General features: G+C 40.8%; 1 protein-coding gene across 3 annotated transcripts; it reads right to left on the bottom strand.

Moving 5' to 3' along the window:
- Window positions 1-2,075: 2,075 nt before the first annotated feature.
- ccnj (cyclin J) lies at window positions 2,076-22,250 on the bottom strand. Of its 3 annotated transcripts, none has more exons than XM_083774807.1 (6): window positions 22,224-22,250; window positions 15,870-15,949; window positions 13,929-14,139; window positions 13,266-13,565; window positions 12,609-12,768; window positions 2,076-4,921 (listed from the first exon to the last, which is right to left on the bottom strand). In XM_083774807.1, exons 2-6 carry the CDS (start codon window positions 15,936-15,938, stop codon window positions 4,558-4,560), a joined length of 1,104 nt encoding a protein of 367 aa, XP_083630933.1. In that variant the 5' UTR covers window positions 15,939-15,949; window positions 22,224-22,250; the 3' UTR covers window positions 2,076-4,557. The 3 variants fall into 3 exon arrangements, with proteins under 3 accessions (XP_083630933.1, XP_083630932.1, XP_083630931.1); XM_083774806.1 differs by lacking the exon at window positions 22,224-22,250 and adding an exon at window positions 16,163-16,182; XM_083774805.1 differs by lacking the exon at window positions 22,224-22,250 and having other exon boundaries at window positions 15,870-15,987.
- Between the last annotated feature and the right edge of the window lie 875 nt (window positions 22,251-23,125).

Genomic DNA, 23,125 nt, shown 5'->3' with positions numbered 1-23,125 from the left:
AAAATGGTCACAGGAAAAATGGAGAGACTGAATGAAGGACTAGTTGCACTGGAAAGTGTATTTGGATGGCTGGTGCAAGGAGAAATCACCACGCTAAATATCATAACTGAAGTTTTGGACATTGAATGTGGACCATGAATTTGAGTGGCAGTGTCGAGTGGTTGGAAGGAGGAAGAAGCAGCCATGTCATAATCACAGCTGTCTACACTGAAGGGCCACAGTCAGCACATGCCACCAGCTTACTTCAGACCACTTCTTCCTCCACAGGAAGTTCTGACTGCAGGACATAGGCTACTCCCAAGAAGAGTATGGATCGACCACATTGTTATATCAAGCAATCAGATGTGCACGTCAGGTTTCCTGGCCAGTATTGTTTCAGTAGATTGAAGGTTTCGTCAGCGACCGACCACATTGTTATATGAAAGAGGTCGACCTTAATCAGTATACATTTAACGCTGCTTGAGGTTTCCTGACCTGAACACATTGCCAGTTTTTCATTCATCAGTGCTTAAAAACAGAAAAGGAAAAACCTGATGCACTTGTGAATGACTATGACTAAAAATTAAACCCTAGAGGTGGGAAGCACCATCAAGAGTGGCATGTACTGCCCTCTACAGACTATTTGCTGCTTTGTCTGTTCCCCAAAGAGTCCTTCACACATTATATTGTATTACAGATATGAGTTGTATTCATAAAAAGAAAAACTAATGTATTTTTTAAATTATGAACCAGACCTGAGGACGATTCTACAAATGTCTTGTCCTGACAGTTTTCTGAAAAACCCATGTTTCTATATCTATGTCAGTTGTTCTCAAACATCTGAAAATAGGTTGTTCCAGGGACACCCCAGAAGCAATGATTTTAGTTAAAAACTTTGGCTCTGAAAGAATATATATTCACGATTATTATTTTTTTAGCAGATCTACAAACTCATAGCGCGGTTTGTAGATCTGCTATTTTTCAACCGCTAAACGTATAACATAATGCTTAAAACACGAAAAGGGGTTCCCGCCCAAAATGGGTTAAAAGACACCAAGGTATGGGTATTTCCCAGTCAATTGACTACTAGATTGTCAGATAGGCCTACGCCCTACGGGATCCTTAAAGTTCTTATTCCACACAGGTACTTTAGTCTGACTCATCTGTTTCTGCAGTGGTAGCAAACATACTCAGAATCCTAATTTAATGATCCTATCGTCAACTTGCATGGAGCTCTTAAATCAACTTCAAATGAGGCATATTTCCAATATATCAAATGGGACATGATTAATGTCTCTTCCTCAGAACTGGGTTCAAACTCATGATGCCTAGCCGAATGAATCAAGCCTCTCCACTTGCTTCTACCATATTTGTAGCCTTATTCTGCATACATACACAGGCATGCAAGCCACGCATACACTTACAGTATGCACACTCATGCACCCACAGTGTATTTGTCGTTTGTCATACGTTATTTTGTCTAACTTACTATTCATTTATTTTAGGTGAGAAGCATATATATATTTTCTCACCCGCACTTTTAATCCTGTGTCTGTTAATAATGTTACCTTTTTGTACCGTTTTTATTGTGCAAATAAATAAAGAATAAAAAAGGTTCTGAAGGAGACGGAGGAAGTTTTAGTTTGTCATCCGGATTGTCCGTCTGTTATCAACCTCAAAAGGAACAGCTGCATAGGAAGACCTCTAGAATGTTTTTTTGGTGAATAATTGGGACACACTAGATTGTTTTAAATTAGTGTTTGAGGACAAGGTCATCTGTCAGAAGAAGTACATTTTCCACATAGACCCATATCTTGCCCTGAAACTTACTTGCCATTTTTTACTATTTTAAAACATTTCAAAATAGTTCAAATAGCTGATCTACAAGCTCACGTGTCGATGTAGATTGGCTAGTTGAACTATTTTAAAATGTTTTAAAATAGTAAAATGGCAAACTACTTGAAACAAGTTAACCCTAATGCAACATTCTTTCATAAATAGAGTTCTTTCATAAATAGACAATAGATTCATTTTGCGGAAATTTTGAAAAACGTTTTAATGTTGACACTTGAGAGAATTTTCACAACATGCCTTAAAGTCGTTAAAAGAGGGATTTAGTGTCATACTCTTTCCTATTCATGACTTACCAGGGAAAATATCCATGAGATCACCAGAACAGTGCGTCAGTCTACAATCATCTCTAGCCTGATATGAGAGAGAGCATGGTCATTCATGGTCGAGCGACCATGTTTATGAGAAAGCAACCGTGAGTTGGACTAGTAGTAGCACAGACCGATGCATCGTATAAAAGAAAGAATTAAACATTTAAAAACACACTGCATCACCTCGCATGAATTACCTTAAACCCCTATCAGATTCATATTTAGATCTTAGTTGGAAAACTGCCATATAATCAGAGTTCAAACACTTGAGAGTTGGAACACTTCTCCATGTTAATGAAAACGGTGCACACGGCACCAAAATCAAATACAGTATGCAGACACATTGCCTGCAAATCTTGTATGTATCTGAACTGGGCTTTAGATGTCACTGTTGTACGGATTATGGCTAATCACCTCTTCCCCCATACAGCCACATCCTGTCCATGTGGCTCTTCCATTGTGGCCAAACATCAGCATGGGCTCTGTGTTATGTTCTAGCTGCACTGGAGAACAAAAACACTGCTATTTATACTCTAGTCTACACTGTAGAGCACAACCGTTTCACTCAACAAAAAACAGATTCACAAGATACTTACCTTGTTCTTTTTTTTGGAGCTAGCTAAAATACTAGTTTTAGCTACCTGAGACTGGGAGGTCGGGGTTAGATCCTCAGCCGGGTCATACCAAAGACCCTGAATATTGGGGACCCAGTGCCTCCCTGCTTGGCACTCAGCATCAAGGGTTGGATTGGGGGCACGTCCCTGCGACATACTAGAGTCATGTCCAGGGGGTGTACTTGTACATCAAGCTGCCTCACGCTACACAAACAGGAGATAGGCTCCTGCCCTCATGAAAATTAACTGAGCAACACAAAGCTTTAAAAAAAAAAGCTAGCTACAAAATAGTACAAACTGCTTAGTAAAAGTAACTAGTAAGGTGCCTTGCACCTAATTCAACTGAAATGCAAGCTACAAATTCACAAACCTCATCTGTGGTGCTATATTATGTTGATGTGCCACTGAAAATGTTAGCCTTGTAGCTTTTGCTACAAATAGCTCTACTTAGAAAGTAGATTGTAATTCAGTTCTCAACGGCAAGCGATACTGTAGAAAACACGCCTAATTTCAGGCTGGTCATTGCTGCACATCTGTTTGTCTCCCACAGCAGAGAAAGAATGTTGAGTCAAATGGAATGTTGACTTCGACACCCAGATGTTTAGCACGGCTACAACAACAATGATACACTAGACAAAGGTTTGTGTACAACAGCATTGTGAGGTACATTTAATCTCACAACTGGGGTCTTGAAAGCAATAAACTTTGGACTGTTTATCTTGGTACAATCAACATGTAGGATTTTACTTAAAAAGTACCATCATATAAGTGCACAGCACTCATTGCTAAAGGTGTAACCATTTTCTCTGCCAAATAAACTGTGAAACCTACAACACTAATAATAAAGTACAAATAATAGTCCTAAAAAAAGCAAAGTGTTCGAGGTACACCTAACAACCGTGCTCACTTATCTTAAGTGTCCACCACATCTTCATATAAATCCTTTCATTTTACTAATGCTACATGTTTCACCTTCATCCATAAACTGGTTACAGGAAACAAGGAAATATACATTCAATAAGTCTGAGGTAGTTCGTCATAAACAAATGCAGGACTACCTTTGGCCTGTAGCACAGGTAAATTATCAAGTAACATTAGTGGTTATAGTGGTACAAAAACCTACCATCCACCCACTTTACAATACTCACATCTGGTAAATAACTCAATCATTCAATCAGCTTTTGAAAGAAAGAAAAAAAGAAAGAAAGAAAAAGAAACCTTTGCAGGTTGTCAACAGAATTACGCAACAGAGTGGTCGTATTGCACATTGTGTAAACATTTGGGTCAAAGTGCTGTGCTAATCTCGGCTAGTCCCTTGGAAATTAAAAGCGTGGGTTTTCATTCAATCTAATCCTGCACAGTCCTGCCTTCTCTGTCTGAGAGAGAGAAAAACAGATGACACTGAGCATTCCTCCCAATTTCTCCTTACAACACTGAAACCTCCACTAATTGTGGAAATTTGCGTCAAGATTCCTCCACAATGCCTCCAGCTTTGGCTGGGAGCTCCAACGAAAGCCAGCCGGGGATCGAGGCTATCTGTCACTGCACTAGCGACTCTACCGGGAGTGGAGCAGGGAGGGATACAGTGTACCTCTGTGTGCATTACACCCTCCCGGTGAAACTCCTCACTGTCAGGTGACTCCATATGTATTGGAGGAAACGTGGTCATCTACCCTACGGCCTACACCACCCCACAAGACCAATAGTGGTTGGCAGTGACTATATACATGGGGGTGAATTTGGCAACAACTGAATTAGGGAGTCAAAAAATGAAAAAGAAAATAAACTCTACTGAGAACACTTCAACGGTCAAAGCAGGGTGCAGCGCATGTGTAGTGCATGCTAACTTGGTAGGCCCTGTTTTGAACATTAGCCTTTGGGTCTAGCGTGGCTGAGATGGTCTGAGTATGGCTATGCTGGGGACCACTAGGAGCCTGCAGACTGGCAGCAGAGTGGTTGAGGTAGGTGGTAGATCTGTGGGCTGGGCCTATGATGGACTGCAGAGTCTGCTGGGGATATGGCTGCATGCTTGGTCGGTGTATGTATTGGGCCACAGCAGTCGTCTGGCCTGAGCTGTGGTATAGCGTCTGGCCCGGCTGCTGCTGCTGTTGGCTAGTCTTCTGGCACTTCTGCTTATTGGCCTCCTTGACATCACCGTCATGTGCACTGAGGAAAAAGAAGAAGAAGAAAAGAGAAAAGGCTGCACTGTTAATCATTTAAAAGACTGCTGTAAGAATATAGCCAGTATCTTTATTCTTTAGCCCCCCCCCCCCCACACACACACACACACACACACACACACACACACACACACAATAAAAATAAATAATTCATTGCACAACTGCAATACTTCATATTGTTTTAATATTGATGATTATGGCGTACAGCTCATGGAAATCAAAAGATCCTGTCCCAGTGAATTAGAATATTTTACGAGACCACTAAAATCACATCAATGGAGGTGATCAGCCTGTGGCACTGTTGAGGTGTTATGGAAGCCCACGTTTGCTTTGATAACAGCCGTAAATTAATTTGTATTGTTCATTGTCTTATGTCTCACACCTTCCTCTTGACAATAGAGAGCATGCACATGCATGATTTTCCCATCAGGACACGCCCCCTGGGGGAGATTATTAGATTATTTAAATGTTTATGTTGTATGTAATATTAACAGGCCTCACTAAAAGCTAAAATCAAATCATGGAATCAGTAAATATTTATTAAAGTAGAAAAAATAAAGTACACAGAGGCATCTTTCTCCCACGCGTGCATGCTCGTGCATGCACTCTCTCTCCCCCCCCCCCCCTCTCTCTCTCTCTCTCCCCCTCTCTCTCTCTCTCTCTCCCCCCCTCTCTTTCCCCCCCCCCCTTCTCTCTCTCTCTCTCTCTCTCTCACTCACTCTCTCTCTCTCTCTCGTCCCCCTAAGCAGGTTAAACTGACCTCTGGACTATACAAATAAAGGGCAGGGGAGGCACACATGTGGGTGCAGGGTACACACACACACACACACACACACACACACTAGTCTTATTAAAATACACACATACGGTAAAATATAATGACTGGCACGTTTAATTGAACACATCATATTAGGGGGGCAGAGTCCGGAAGAAAAACACCAACGCGACACTTCAAAGAGGAGGACCCCTGAAGAAAATAAACTCTCTATTCTGATTGGTTACTATTCACAAACTTGGGAATGTTAAATATCTCTGTCGGCCCATGGACTCGTTACTCTCTCACTTTCGGGCCGTTGGAGGGAGTCCAGAAGTCTTCGGACTTCTGTGTGGTAAACGGTATCATTGATTGTATCTCCATATTTGATTCATTATGATTGTAATAGGCTCAAAATTATACTGTTGTAGCTATAGGACCAAACATAACTGTATATTAGTTAATAGGGCTTTGATTATTAAAACTTATAGATAATTATTATAACTCCTTTGTTGTCTGCATTCATTCCAGAGGTGTTGGTACAAGTTGTGTATATACATAATCATGAAAAAGAACACGCGCATTGATCTCTGGTTTTTCTGTCTGTATACCTCCTTGGAGGTTAAACGGTGAAGGGCCAGAGGTTAAGATCTTCCCTAGTTGGTGACCTTGCTGACGTGATTATGGCGTGATTTGGACCGGAACCTCTGGAAGGCAGCAACAGACCAAAGAGGGTGGAGTGGACGTCTGGGAAACTCCGCCAGGTCGACGGTGTTCTTTTTTCCTGCAGACTAACTCAGAGCCTGGGGCCCGGGCATACATAAGGTAAGCAGATATGCTATTTTTCTATCTGCTTATCATAATTGGATTTTTTGCTAAATTAATCTGAGTGAATCTGAGGGAAAACACACTACCGTTTTTCCAAAAGCATAGATGGCTAAAATAAGTACCATGCATACAAAAAGTCTGCAATTGGATATACTAAATTCTATCTGAGTTGCAATCAATCAACTCCGGTTTACCAAAAGATTACCGTTTAAATTCTAAAAGAACAAATATGGATGACTAATATTCTGGTTAGATCAAAAGTAGTCATTAGCCAGATTAATTTCACAAAGAGTAACAGAGAGTAACAAAGGGTAACAGAAACACCATGGGGGTGTCAAAAATCAAGAGTAACAAAGGGTAACAGAAACACCATGGGGGTGTCAAAAATCAAGAGTAAAAAAGGTCAAAGCCATACGGGGGGGATGGTGATTATATTAGAAACATGGTTTTACAGGTTATCTAGTATATGGTTTAAAAATATCCTACACTTGGGGAGTGTGGGTGCTCATGTTAATAAAATCGGCTGAAGGCAGCCCAAAAATAAAAAACGTGAGTGGGTATATGAGATCTATTCAGCCTAGCTAAACTGTCTAAGGCTCTCGTGATGAGCCCAAAAGTTGACTGATACTCACTTGGAAAGAGCCAAGAATTAGAAAAGATAAAAGTAAAGGTATATTTAAGAAATGTAATATTGGCTTTGTTGTCATTACATGGAGAAACACTAAAAACTCTGGTGTGGCGGAAAATTGCCGTCATCTATGTTGGTAACAGCGTATGTGACTATAGTGGACTGACTATCATTTAAAACTGTAAGTCATTTACCACTATAGTTCAGAGGACAAGAATGGACCACTAAACTCTGGTGTGGCGGAAAATTGCCGTCATCAATGTTGGTAACAGCATATGTGACTATGTAAATAGGATATTTATCCTCTATGTAGTTCAGAGGTCAAGAATGGAACCCCAAAACTCTGGTGTGGCGGAAAATTGCCGTCATCTATGTTGGTAACAGCATATGTGACTATGTAAATAGGATATTTATCCTCTATGTAGTTCAGAGGTCAAGAATGGACCATTAAACTCTGGTGTGGCGGAAAATTGCCGTCATCAATGTTGGTAACAGCATATGTGACTATGTAAATAGGATATTTATCCTCTATGTAGTTCAGAGGTCAAGAATGGAACCCCAACTCTGGTGTGACGGATAGATTGCCGTCATCTATGTGGATCGCCAGCCTGGGCCACCCTTGGAGGACTGTCTAAGTCTGATAGTTTGGCGTAGGTTTGGTGTACCTCGTAAGTGGCTATATATATATGTAGGGTTTGACTATATGTTAAAACTGTCAAATATAGTTCAGAGATAAGAATTGTAAAAGCGGTCTCTAGTGTGACGTTGAATTAGTAACGTCATTATGTTCTAAACAAGCCACCGGTGGTTGTGCCCGTGGTGAACGTAGTGGTTATTTTGAGTGGTGCATTTCTTTCTGGACATGTAGTGTCGGCCTGGAGCGTTGAGCCACGGTGCAGGGAATAAAATAGTACAGTTTTATTATGTGCTGGGTTTCCCTTGTTACAATCATTGCTCCGACCGGACACTGGGTTCAGAAATTGTTGACACGGCTTAGATAATTTAGAGAATAGTGAGGCGAAATTACAGATATTTCTGGTGTGACGGTTTGATTCGCCGTCATCTATGCTGTACGCTGTTAAGGCGTGCCCCATAAGTGGCTTTGTGTAAGGGTATTTTTTCACCACACTTAGTTCAGAGATACACCCATAAAATACCATAACCATCTCTGGTGTGACGGTTTGATTCGCCGTCATCTATGCTGTACGCTGTTAAGGCGTGCCCCATAAGTGGCTTTGTGTAAGGGTATTTTTTCACCACACTTAGTTCAGAGATACACCCATAAAATACCATATTCATCTCTGGTGTGAACTGTGTCCGGAGAAAAATTGAGAAACAAAGTATCATTGTTAATTAAATAATTAAAACTAAAGTAGGAGTAAAAGTGTGATTGTGGAGTGTTTATCTAGCTGCTGTACTCAAAAGTAAAGTAGGAGTAAAAGTATGATTGAGGATTTAGAGAACAGTGTAGTTTAGCTGGCTTTTTATTGGACAGCATACAGTGAGGAGCAAAAAATAAAAAATCAGGATGTAGGATTTAGGTTTCAGGATTAAAAATACAAATAAAATGCAACTCTCTCTCTCTCTCTCTCTCTCTCAGTGTCTGGTGCAGGACCAGTGGGAGAGGGGGCCAGAGCGACAGGTAGCGGGAAGAAGGAATATTTGTTTAAAAAAAAATATCAATAGTACTTTGAAATACTTATAGGTTAATACGGCACCACGGATACTTTTACTCAAGTATTTTTGGAAAGAATTGGTTTTAAGAGAAAAAAAAAAAGGTATTTACCGGCTCAAAATAGTAAAGTTAGGGTTTAGATATTAACTATTGGACAAATTTAAAGTTGATGGACTAAAATAAATCAGATTCTCTATAGATAATTATTATGAAATAAATGTATAAATGTATTTAAACTAAGGTCTAACTCTAGAATAAATTGTGTGACAATATCTAATTATCCCTACTACCATTACTAATATAAGGCATTGTGCCCTCTACCATTTACAAAAATACAGTATATCTATATAGTCTGTGTCAAAAGCACAATAAATGTCTCATATACAAATTGACTAATAAAAATAACAGGATCTTTCATTTAACCCATTGGATGCTTTACTATAACGGTTTTAAGAAATAAAAATACTAACCTAGGTACCCTTATTCAAAAAGTAGGTCTCCCCAGGTAAAGTGAATTGTTACACGTGCTTAATTATATATTAAAATAAGTGTAAAGAAAAATAGCCAATCTACAATCACTCATGTGTATAATGTTTATATATAGGCTAAGTAACCAGGTCCAGGCACTAGGGTTGCCTCCAGACAGTAAAAGACAAAAGTGTATACATAAAACTGTGTGTCCATATTGTAAATCTGTGATTATCATCTGTAAACTGCACCAACAATTCCTTTAAAAGTGTCCACAGGCCTGATTATAAAGGTATGTGCACTGTTTCAGATAACCAATTTGACATCTGACAGGTCAGATTAGCCTTGAGCCACAATGATTTCAACAATCTAAAACAGATAGACCCGCAAGAGGGTACACATGAAAAGTTCAAAAGTAAATATTTAGGAAAAACTGCCACTACTAAAGTACAAAGTATAGTAATATCTCTCGCTCACATGATATTACATCCAAAAAGGCTGAATCTTTAACAACTCAGTTTTCAGTTGGCCTATAAAAGTCAACTTGCAAAACGGCACAATGGAAAGTGAAAGGACTATGGTGGAGCAAACACATGAACTCTGGTGACATGAACTTTGTGGGGACAAACTTTGGGGGGCATGTGTCAACAACAAAGATGAACATTGTACTTTTTCATCCTTCTCAGCAACCAAGGAGTATCTTTCATCAAGTGACTTCAAGGCGTATCGGACCAGCCAACCACGGCCCAGTATACGCGGATGTTGAGATGTGAACGTCAAATATTGCTGTTATCTGACCCTTTTTTAGGAAAAAATTGGAAATCTGGCAGTTTTACACATCAGCCCCATACACATTAAATGTGCGCACGAGTGTGTGCACTCAGTAAACAGTAGATTAGCCATTTCTAGCTCAGTGACACTTAGAAGCTAGTAGTAAGTAAGGAAAGAGAAATTCATTTTTAGCGTGGTTTGTTGGTGCAATTTTGTGATGCTTTTTAACCAGGTGTGAACCAACCAACCGGGAACTCCAAAACTCAACAAAATATATCTCTTGGTATAAGCAAGAGACTAATATTAACAATAAAAATAATTCTATTGTGTGTGTGTGATCAATTTAAAGTAAGGCTGTGTATAATCCACAGACAGGAACAATTTTACAGTATCTCTCCCTCATCCCTGGCCATTAGATAAGTAGGTAAACAGAATGATGTTACATTTGCATGTTAAAAAATAAATATGTGTTGCTATTTGAAAGTTAAGGTAGAACAGACTTTTTACGTAGTGTCATTACTCACATGAGCTATTATGCTAACATGCCAAGGGCAAAGGTCAATGCTGCTTTGATAGAATAAATAACAAGTGATAAGGACTTTTAAAAAAAAATTCTCCCGGTAGCCCTATTCAGGTAATGCCATTATTCAGGTCAGGGGAAGAACCCCGTGTAATCTAATATACAATATATTATATATATATACAATAATATACAATTTAAGACAGTCTGGGACTAAAAACTCTAACAAATTAATAAAATAGAACAAATGCTACAGAAAAAATAAAAACTGGAAAGTTCACCTATAAGAGTGTGCACATAAAATGCCTTAGACGATCAATATAGTCCAACTATTTAACTATTTAATAAAAGTAAATTTTAAAAAATCTTGGGAGGGACTGGAGGCTTTTTATGCTTTTTATGAGATTATTAAAAAGTTTATGTTTATTTAATATTAACAGGCATCACTAAAAGCTAAAATTCAAATTAGTAAATATTAGAAAATAAAGTACACAGAGGCATCTTTCTCCCACGCGTGCATGCTCGTGCATGCACTCTCTCTTTCTCCCTCTCTCTCCCCCCCCCCTCTCTCTGTCTGTCTGTCTGTCTGTCTGTCTGTCTGTCTGTCTGTCTGTCTGTCTGTCTGTCTGTCTGTCTGTCTGTCTGTCTGTCTGTCTGTCTGTCTGTCTGTCTGTCTGTCTGTGTCTGTGTCTGTGTCTGTGTCTCTGTCTCTGTCTCTGTCTCTGTCTCTGTCTCTGTCTCTGTCTCTGTCTCTCTCTCTCTCTCTCTCTCCCACCCTCTCGGGTCGCCAACGCAGGTCAACGCAACTCGACTGTGTAAACAAGGGGCAGTGGCAAGGGGAGGCACACATACAGGGTACACACACACACACACTAGTAAGAGTACATACTGACCGGCTTATTTAATGCACACACATACGGTAAAGATGATCTCATAATGACTGGCACATTTAATTGAAAACATCGACACATACACCCACACACACCCAGGGGGCAGAGTCCGGAAGAAGGGACCAACGCGACACTCCAAATGAGGGGATGGCCAAGCGCGCCCCTGAAGAAATGAACTCTGATTGGCTATATTGACAACTTGTAAATATTATATATATCTCTGTCGGCCCATGAAATGGTCACTCTTCTCACCAACCTTGCCGTAGCAGAGGGTCCAGGGGTCTCCTGGTGTCTAATCGGGAGACTTCTGTCGGTAAACGGTATCATTGATTGTTTACATCCATATTTGATTCATTATGATTGTATTAGGCTCAAATTATACTGTTGTAGCTATAGGACCAAACATAATTGTACATTAGTTTATAGGGCTTTGATTATTAAAACTTATAGATATTTATTATAACTCATTGGTTCTGTGTGTGTATTCATTCCAGAGGTGTTTTGGTACGAATCTTGTCATAATCATGAAAATGAACGCGTATTAATCTCTGGTTTTTCTGTCTGTACCTCCTGGAGGTTGAAGGTGAAGGGCCAGAGTTTAAAATCTTCCCTACCCCCTCATCTAGAGTGGCAAAACATTGAGCAGCATGGAGTGTTGGAGTTTGGAAGCACTCGTTGGAAATAGTAGCCCAGACCAAGTAGTAACTGCATACATTAATATACTTTTCAGATGGTCTCCATTTCTCGTTTAAAAAAAAAAAAGAAATTTAGTGGTCTCGTAAAATATTCTAATTCACTGGGATAGGATTATTTTATTTTCATGAGCTGTACGCCATAATCCTCAATATTAAAACAATAAAAGGCTTGAATTGTTTCAGTTGTGTAATGAATCTAATATATATGAAAGTTTATTTATTTTTATTAAATTATGGCAAATAATGAACTTTTTCAGATTCTAATTAGTTGGGATGGACCTGTAGTATATTCCATGAGTCTCCTTACATGCACAGTCTCATTAATAATACATTGCCAATGTGATCCTGCATCATTGTCATCAAGACAAATTCCTCTCCGTGTTTATGGACTAATTAAACTCACACACACATTAAAAACGATAGTGTGTCTTGACAGGCACTCACATGAGTAGCTTCTCAGCGCAGGGGACCAGGTTGTCCCAGGAGTAGCCAGACAGGCACTGTAGACGGGAGGGCCATGCAGGAGACAGGTGTAGGACGAGGCGGGAGGCGGCCACACAAGCAGCAGCCACCAGCGATGGAGCAAAACACAGGAACACATGATCTAAGAAAACAACAAGAGCCTGTCACCACCTGCAGGAGCAATTATCCTCTTTAATTAACACGTACTATAAATGCCGTCTGGTTTACAAATTGGATGGGGAGCCATAAGTGTGGATGTGGGTCAGAAAAAATATTTAATAGAGAAATATCACAGTTTAATACAAGGTTTTTCAACCCTTTTAACTTTTAAGGCCCATTTGCTTTCGGCAAACATTGATCAAAGTAACAATTCTTCTACATTCTCTAATTGTGTAGACTTCTTGTAAATTAAGCAATGCAGATAATAATGTAACTCTTGAGTGTAAAATGAAACCAAATGGACCCACATGGGTTTCTACGCTCTCAAGAGTTAAAGATCTATAATGGTCCATTTGGTTACCAACTCTCCATCATTTAGCTGGGGACCACCTGGAACGGCCTCAAGGACCACTGGTTGAATGAAAACAACAACATTACATCACAGATCATACTCAATAAAAATAAAAAAACGCCGCTTGCCTTGCAAGGAAACCTCCAGGAAGTAGTCGGCGTACTTGGTCATATACAGCTTGGTCTTCTCCAGACAGGTCATGGGCAGGCCGTCGTGGAGGTCAGCGTCGTGGACGGCGATGGACAGGTAGTACTCGATGAAGTGGGCCGCCGTGGGAAGGCAGATGTTCCAATGGAAGGTCTCTAGCAGCAGCAGCTCGGTGTGTAACAAGCCCTGCTTGGTCAGCACCAGGTTCATGGAGCTCATGCAGCCCAGGCTGTTCAACGTCTCCAGCTTGGGCACCCGGTCTTCCCTCTCCTCAAATTTACCTACGTAGGAAGAGGAGTGACAATTACATTGTTGTGCCATTAGTCTCGCGTTACCAGACGGTTGACTCTTGCAATTTCCAAATGCTTCATCATACAGTCTGGACCAATGGAAGAGCAATCATGAAAAATCATGAAAACGTACGCAAATCTTTTAATATATATTATTTCACAGCGAACGCTTTTAACTCATATCTTTGCTTCTGGGGAGGTCCCTGGAACGACACATTTTCAGATGTGGGGGTCAGCGGCCAATTACATTAAATAGTTTGAGAACCACTGACATAGAAACACGATTTAGATTAAGACATTTGTCAAACTGGGTCTCAGGTCTCAATATTAAAACACAGTCAGTTGTACACTTACTGGCCAAGAGAAGACAGGAGAGCGAGACCATGTGAAGTTGTTGTACAGTGATGTCGTAGCGGTCCATGAACAGGTCGAGCAGGTAGACGGCGAGGTGTCTGGCTGAAGGGCACAGCTGGAAGCGGTTGCTGACGATGGCGATCAGGTCCGCAAAGTACCTCCTGAAGTTGAGCTGAGGGGATTGTCCTTTGTAGGAAGGCAACTTCAGCTCCTGGTAATGATTGATTGAATACTTTAGTCAACAAAATGTAAACAGCACACGGTACAGTCAGACATTAAGGCCAAAGGGGGACTCCTTTCCATTGTGTTGTGTATTCAATTCATCAACATAGCAAAGAAATAACACAATAATACAAGAAAAGGGAAAACTAAAAACTAATTTGCATTTATCTCCTCTGGTGGGAAAATCATCCATGCCTAGATAGTTTTTCAGAACCAGTGATTTATGCCCTGGTGTCAGGGAGGGCATTCCACATTTTGGATGGTCAAAATCTCTCACTCATTTTACATCTCATGATCTTCATATCAATTGGTCTGCACTAAATACTCATTAAGATGGCACCATATCAGTCTTCTCTCTCTGCATCTCAGAGTAGCCACAATTTTCAACACTAGATTTTGTTTTTAATATAATGGATTGATTCTAGAGTTGCAACACCAGCCACTGACAGCCCATACAACACCAGCCACTGACAGCCCGTACAACACCAGCCACTGACAGCCCATACAACACCAGCCACTGACAGCCCGTACAACACCAGCCACTGACAGCCCATACAACACCAGCCACTGACAGCCCGTACAACACCAGCCACTGACAGCCCATACAACACCAGCCACTGACAGCCCATACAACACCAGCCACTGACAGGCAGCCCATACAAGACCAGCCACTGACAGCACATACAACACCTGCCACTGACAGCACATACAACACCAGCCACTGACAGCCCATACAACACCAGCCACTGACAGCCCATACAACACCAGCCACTGACAGGCAGCCCATACAAGACCAGCCACTGACAGCACATACAACACCTGCCACTGACAGCCCATACAACACCAGTCACTGACAGCACATACATCCAAACAGAAAAGTTCTATAAACTTACCAACTTTGCAGATGTACGAAAAGCTTGAATTATCCTCTATATCTGCGAAGTGTTATATGTTATGAACTGCTTTCTGTGACAATAAATTCCCTGCTGGTGATTATTTTTTTGATTAGTGCTGGAGTTTGGAAGCACTTGTTTTCAATAAAGCAACATCCTGCTGCCTCCTGCATTATGTGCAATTAAAAATGTAAAAAAGGAAAACAGATGGTCCACAGGACCGTACAGCTGCAATTTTGGTGAGTTTAACGTTGTTTAATACAATACTGAATACAATGTATGAGCCGTCAATGGCGTGTTGCAACTCTAGATTCAACAGATTAGGGGGGAAAAAAGCTAGTGTTGCAATTTGCAGCTAATCTCATTAGTGGAATGTGGACAGTTTAGAAACCTAACTACCGATCATCATGGGGGTTCCAAACTCAGCCTCTCACTTCCTGGAAAGTTAACTTAAATATACTCTTACAATTGTAATTGTAAAAATAAAGCTTCTTATTCTGTAATGTCCACAGTCCACCTCTGACATGCAGAAATGGTGCCATCTTATAATGAGCAAATTGAGCTGCTTGTGAAGATGAGGTTGAAAATGGGTGTAGTACTCCTTTTAAGTTCATCAGTCACACAGCCAAATGATAGCTTATATCCTTGATTGATTGGATTGATTGATTGATTTATTGATTGAAGTATGTATTAACAGTTTGCAGAATTACAGTACATTTCCAGCACAACTCAATACAAAAACTTGTGGACGACACCATAAAAAGCATTACACTTGTTTACAATAGGGTCCACCATTTTCAATTCATTCCTATTATCCTATACTTACTTTGTAGCGCAGGGCTTGGTATATATCTGCAGCAAGCTGTCCCTTCCACCACTGGTCCTCAAGCTCCATGCTATGGAATCCTTTGGAACAATCAGTCATGTTTTCGCATTAATACAGATGACCGCAGGGCGCAGCAGCACACTCTTGACAACTTCACAAAATCGGCAAACTTCTTTGCTAGTAAACAGCACGCACCCGGTGTAGTTTTGCCATATGTTCAATCAATGACATCGCCATCACATGAATCTGACTGTCAACTATTGAGACAAACGCTCAAACAAACTTGGACTCACCTCCTGTTCGCACATGTAGCGTAACGATGGTCTCGCAGACAGACAGCAGGCTGTCTCACCGAAGTAAACCTATTTGAATTAAATGTGTGCTGCTACTGCTAGGAAAACATTGTTTCATTCATTGTTGTGTAGCTAGCGAAGGCTACTAGAGTTAGCACGAGTTCAGACAGCACACACAACCATCACTGTCTGACTGGCTGGCTGCACTCACTGAAAGAATAGAAGAGCACACCACACAGACAGGACTGTCTGCTGCCAATTAAAAGTGAGCTTACAAACCCAGAGCCACCCAATCACCGGAGGGGATTCATCCTTTAGAGCAGTTTATGCTGTCATGTTTTGAGAAGATATTCATCAACATCACATCACTACTTGACACTACTCACATGAGCAGAACAAACTAATAAAGTTAATTTCTCCTTATTGCGGACCACCTGTTAATTTCTGACCGATAAGCTACTTCCCTGTATAAAAATGTGCCCAAATAATAGTCCATATAACTCAATAACTCAATAATGTATTTATTAAAGATATTAAATAAATGTAATACAAAAATAATAAATAAATAAAGTGCTCTAATTAAATGTATTGGCTTTTAATTAGTCATATATATTATGTACACCTTTTGAAGAAGCATGAATAAGTGTAGAATTGTGTTTCCCAACGTGGGCTCCGGGCCCCAATGTTCAGATGAAGCCTTCCCCTGTATGTCTGTCTGTATATTTAATTCTTGATGTGATATCAGTTCAAAAACATGTCATATAGAAAAATGTGTTGTTGTTGTTTTCTTTATAAATAGCTAAAATAGCATGTCGACTACTATGTTGTGAGCTTAACGATTGTATTTTATCGTACAGTAAGTACAGTATAGGGTCTCTTAAGTGGTCAACATGCCTAAAACAAGGACAAGAACACCTTCCTGTCTTTTTCTTCACCCATCTGTCATAATAATATGCATAATTTTCTTTGAAGCAGGACTCAATCAGCTAGCAGCAGACGGCAGTGCAGTCAGATCATTTCTGCATGTCCTTGAAAATGGAACAGGGACACAACTGGGATATACAGTACATAGGTCATTCAATCATTCAATAAGTAGGCTGGTCTCTAAATTGTTTCAGGAAAACAGAGAATGAAGCTACATATACTGTAGGCCTACACCTAACAGTCCCGATAATAATAAGTATTGTTCGATCTATTTGTCATAATAGATACTGTATAGCTAAACAGCAGGAGTCTCAAGTGAATTTGATGTAAAATCCCACGGATGACCCCAGCATTCCATCGAAAAAAGTCAACTCCAAATAATGATACCCCATGGAATATTATGGGACTACCTAGCCTTCAGAACTCATATTGTATACTCCGTTTGTGGACTACTGTACTGAAATGCAGTTAAGAGGCATGCACATGTGTCAATATCCTTGCCTGTAAGCATGCATGGGTGCCTTTGTTGATATTTATTTGTAGCTTTTTATTTAAAATTTGGAATGCAGAACCCTGCCAGGCCGGGTTGCCTATACTCAGGGCTGTGTCAGTCAGCCGTGAGATGCAGCCATCAGGAGATGAGGAAGCTGTGGGGGGCAGTCAGTTTGTTGCGACTGTAGGTCGCAGTTTACTATGAAAACCTGCATTTCATGTCAGTAAAGGTTCATACATAGTCTGGATTTTCGGTGGTTAGGTGACCACCGAACTACAACATGACGTCACGTGAAGAGCAAACCACCGCCACCATACCAGCCCTTCTCTCTGTTTCTACTCACCACCGCGCAACGTTATTTCCGCTCCGGTGGTCAGCTCACCACCGGAGAGGTGGTCACCTCACCACCGAAAATCCAGACTATGAATGAGCCTTCAGTCTGTCTGTCACGCCTTGTGACATGCTCCATATGTGGCCATCTCCATATATGAAGATCACGACACTGACCTCATCAAACCCTGGAAAGCCATACACGGAGAAGACTGGATCATCACCTGATCTGAATATGGAGTCGGCCAGCAACTCAACATCTGGCCTCATGGACACCATGTTGATCTGACCTCATCAAACCCTAAGATCTCCATATATGGACCTGTTCTCTCATTGTCTCCACCAGGCCGAAGGCATGGGGAGAGAATATGTTTTGCACTCCGTTCGTCAGTGCGTCAGTGCGTCCGTCAATCTGTCCGTGCGTCCGTGCGTCCTTCCGTCCGTCCGTCCGTCCATCTGTCCGTCCGTCTGTGTACAGCTAATCTCCGGCACCGTTCGTTAACCCGGTCGATGCCAAACTTTGCACACACACTCCCTGGATGCCAACAATGAACCTCTGCCCCAAATTCTAGCCTGTTATAGCGCCACCAGGAGGCCGACTTTTGTAAAACATATATTTTTATATTACTCCTCAAGATTTTGTCCAAAGATCCCGCAAATCGTTGCACAGTATCTCTATAATCGTGCTCAAGACGGATCTGTCCGATATTTCATATTCCATCCTAATTGGCTAACATTGGTTTTCAAAGTTTGCAGGATTGGCCTGTTTTGAACAAAAAGCCTCAAATCATGAACGCAGCGTGCAATTTATGTGAAATCTTTCACGCATTTTCCTACTAGGCTGAGGAATATATCCCACCATTTTCACATTGGCCTGTTATAGCGCCACCAAAAGGTGGATTTTTGCAAAACACATTTTGAAACAACAAATCATGCAATTGCCATCAAAGGCGTAAGAACAAATGGCACTCTTTTCACATTAGCCTATTATAGTGCGATATATGTTGATCCTCCCCACCCTTCGATGTCTCCTTTTTGACTGATACCTGTCCATTCAAACTCTGCTCCAAAGTCATAAGTGCAGCCATGGCCGGCAGCCGGCATCAAAAACTAGAGTTCTCAACAGGCCCAAAAATTTAGGTCCGGCCCTACTTGGAAGTGCGGTCAACAGAAGCCCCTCATGTGATTCCAATTTGGGGTTTATTGGATGTCGCAATGAATATATAATGACATTTTTGTAAGAAATTTGATTTACAATTTTGTGAATCTAATTACAGTATGACCTACGGTTCAAGGGTTATAGGCCAAAATGTAGAGGCCGAAACTTTTGTTTTTATTGCTCTGTTATTAAATTATTTTGGGAGCATTAAGACGGTGTGCAGACCTTCTCTATTTATTTACAGTATTATCTTTTTTGATCCAGCACTGTTTGGATGTGCGTGCACCTCTTGACTTGCAAAGTTTCATGCCAATCGAACGCTTAGTTCATGATTTGTTGTGGCATTTCTTGCGAAACAGACCCTCCAGCAAGCTTTGAGTCAATTTAGTCAATTGGAAAGGAATCTGACATAGATCTCAAACACATACCTAGTACCTACAGAGATAAATATGTAGCCTACAGTTTGGGACAAAACATGTGTGAAAAAGTGTGTATTGAAGAAAACGCGAATTGGCTGAAAATCTTGTCAGGCGGAAATGGGAAAGGCTGTGTGAGGAAATGCATCATGAGCCAATGAATCTGGGGTATTTCTTTATTTTCTTTTTTCTTTTTTTTAAAGATGTAAAAAGTACAAATATGATGTAAATACTGTAAATACAACCAGCAGGTGGAAAATGGTGCAGGAATAACTTGCTCCATTTTTCCAGGAAGTTGGGGACTTGAAGGAATTGGGTGAATAATTTTATTGCAGATTTTTTGCAGCTAATGTAAATGTAAAACTCCTGAGCATCCATTTCAAGAAGACTTTTTGCTATTTCCGCCTATAATGAGGCCTATAATATAAAAGAGTGCTGATTCACGGTAGAAGCAAATATTGGCATCCTGGCCGCTTAGGGCTGAGCCCGATTGGCAGGGCTGTTACGGGCTGGGTCTTGGCTGGGGGCTACACAAGTATGATGTAACAAGAAATTATTATATAGTAATATTTGTCAGGTCAAAGAAGCGCTGTTTCCGTTGTGTTCTTGTCTCCGTTGTGTCCCCCGTCCCCCCCTACCCATATTAGTATTGTTATTATTTTAGTAATGTTGTATGTTTTTGTGTCACAACCTCACGGCCGTTGTTTGCATTCAATCAGGCTATATAGGCTGTCAGTATGACTAGGGTGTCGATCTTGTCGTCTACATTTCATGATTGTGCTTTGATTAGTCAGGTTTCACCTGACAATAAACAACTAACAGGTAACACATTACAAAGGATTCACTTTGAACTTTCTCAGTGTAGCTTTTTTTCTTGTGTGGTACATGAAGGGGAAATTTTAAACATATGACACAAAAAACAAATTTTGTTCTACCCCGGGTAGGAGTACACCCTAATTCTGGGGGTTTGATTCCTGCAACTGTGCAACAATAGATGTGGTGGTAGGTGGGTTTGGTCCATAAAGTGCAGAAACATTAATTATATTGGCAGCAACCCACTGTATCTGCACTCAGTGTGCTACATTGACATGACCAATTGGCAGACATGGATACAGCTCTTTGATAACACCAAGGAGCTGATCGTGGACTTTAGAATGCCAATCTCATGAATGGTTTTGCAGTGGAGAAGGCCGGTGATTTCATGTTCCTTGGAATACACATTTCGAGGGGCCTAGTGGGCCACACATACCATGAAGAAGTTCAGACTTCAGAGTGAGCCCTCGCATCCTAAGAGCGCTCTACAGTAGCAGCATCGAGAGTGTCCTGACCGCCTGGTTTGGCAAATGTACCACCCCTGAACGCAAAGCACAATAGAGTGGTGAAAACAGCACATCGTGAGCTTCCCCCTCTCCAGATCTGACTATAGTTATGATATGAGTTAAGTTGATCTGGCCTCTCTGATTCATCCAGGGACGTCCGTCTTAGTGGGCAAAATTGTTGGTTGAAATCAAGTGATATTCCGGACCAGATCTGATTAGTCTTGGTTTGACTTGATTTGGCCCCAATAGAGACGTCACTAATTTCGTACAAAGGTGCTTGCTGAGGTGGTTATGGCCGAAAGTATATCATCAGGGACATTTATTTACCACGTCCCAGCCATGGTCTGTTCAAACCACTGTGGCACCACGGCCAGACAAACAATACAGGAGCATCACGAACAATACCACAAGACTACTGGACAGTTTATAAGAGCTAAGCCTGTGGCCACTGCACACCGAACTGAAATGTGTTTTAAATTGACTCTCCTTTACATCCATCCATGACTCTTAAATTAGTATGCACATTAGCCACTTTATTCTACTTCTATGCACTCTTCCTTGGTCTATTCTTTAACAGCATTGATGGGCCTGCACAGTTGAGAATGTCATTCATGTTACTTGTAATGTGATGTGACAATAAAGTTTGATTCTGATTCTGATTCTGTATCTTACAATATCAATTTTAAGCTGTTTATGAGCATTTTGCCAGCTACCAGCTGCACTTTCAAGTCTCAAGTGTAATGAGAGTTTCATGTAGCTCCGAAGTCCGAAGAGTGTGACCAATGGATGAGTCCCCCGGCTCCTCTGAATTTAATTTACTAACTATATGCACTATAGCTGGTTAAAGACTAGATTGTAAATATTAAAGTAAATTCTATTTAATAAGGGACATTCAAGCTCATATAGGCCTACTCGTGAAAGTTAGAACTAGTCTACGTGAAACATTAGATTGAATAAACAAACTTATAGTAGGCTAATAAGAATAGAATAAATAAATAATGAACATATAGATAATAAATGTAGAACCCTGTAGTTGTAGTAGTAGTAGTATACACCGGTTAAAAATAATAGATAATATTATTATATAATAGATAATACTATAAACCCTATAGCCTGAGCTAACGTGTTAGGTTTCTGGTCTAGAGGGGCGGGTCGCGGCTGAGATTTATGCACGCCCTGATTGGATTTCACCGATCTGTCCGTCAGCCCCCTGGCCCCTCCAATTTTTGCGCAGACGAAAATGAAAGCTTGGGTACCAAGGCTACCCAAACCTGGCTTAATGGACCTCTGAAATTGGTTCTGATCCGAGTGGAGCCGACATAAAAAAAAATAAAAAGAAAGAGGCACCAGCAGCATAATAAGCAGCACAATAAATCGCATGTTTTCACCTCGATGAATAAAGTAATTCATGATCATTCACACCATTGAGTCCATGGAGGTTTGATGCATTTTGTGCGTGTGTGTTCTCTCGGCTTTCACTTGAACTGACGGGAAAATACGTTTGTTCCCCCATATATTTCGCTGCAGAAATCTGATCTGATGCCTACAATTTACAATTTAGGCATTTAGCAGACGCTCTTAATCCAGAGCGATTTACATTAAGCAAGAACAAAAAGCATGGCAATACATCACATACATATAAAGTAGTTATCATGAAAAATGTGTACGCTAAGAACGTAACAGTGGAATATCTATATAATGAAACTATACTACCGGTAGCCTATACATAAAGTGTTGTGACTACATACAATGCAATTCTAGTGCTGTTAAACATGCTGAAGCTATAAGTCTGTATCAAATGCTATATCTAAGTCTACAAAGGTGCTATCTAAGGGGGTAGGGAAGTGCTACGGGCCATGATGGAGTGTGAAAAGGTGGGTTGTCTACAGCGGAAGATTGGGAGTGAGGCTGCAGTTCTGATTGTAATGGGTAGGGACGGTAGTGCATTGATTCCATATAGTTTTGGAGACAGAAGGGAGAAGAGTTTGAGACGTGCCTGGTCACAGACAGTGGTCAGCCAGTCACAGTATAGCACTTTCTATAGCAGCCCGAGCCCCTGCTGTTTTCACACCTAGGCTACTACTAGCCAACACACAAAGAACGTGTGTATTAGCTTGTCTGACACCAGAAACTGCAGAATGGTTGTTGCAGCGAGAGGCAAGCATGCATCCGATACAACGACAATTGCGCAACAAAATGGGAATGGTGTTGACAAAAAAAATACAGATACAAAATAACTAACTTATAGTTATCAGGGACATACATCCCCCTCCCCCCCCCCCCCCCCCCCCCGGCACTTTCTGATGTTTAATTTCCAATTTT

Source organism: Protomyctophum parallelum, assembly GCF_964188405.1.
Source record: "Protomyctophum parallelum genome assembly, chromosome: 10".
Taxonomy (NCBI): domain Eukaryota; kingdom Metazoa; phylum Chordata; class Actinopteri; order Myctophiformes; family Myctophidae; genus Protomyctophum; species Protomyctophum parallelum.
Note: the sequence above shows the minus strand (reverse complement) of the source record. Positions and strands in the feature narration are given on the sequence as shown.

Coding starts and splice junctions, on each gene's coding strand:
- ccnj (XM_083774805.1), bottom strand. CDS start 15,968: ATGACTGATTGTTCCAAAGGATTCCATAGCATGGAGCTTGAGGACCAG. Junction 13,566..13,928: donor CTCCTGTCTTCTCTTGGCCA/GTAAGTGTACAA, acceptor CTTCCTACGTAG/GTAAATTTGAGGAGAGGGAA. Junction 4,922..12,608: donor TGCGCTGAGAAGCTACTCAT/GTGAGTGCCTGT, acceptor CTTTTTCCTCAG/TGCACATGACGGTGATGTCA.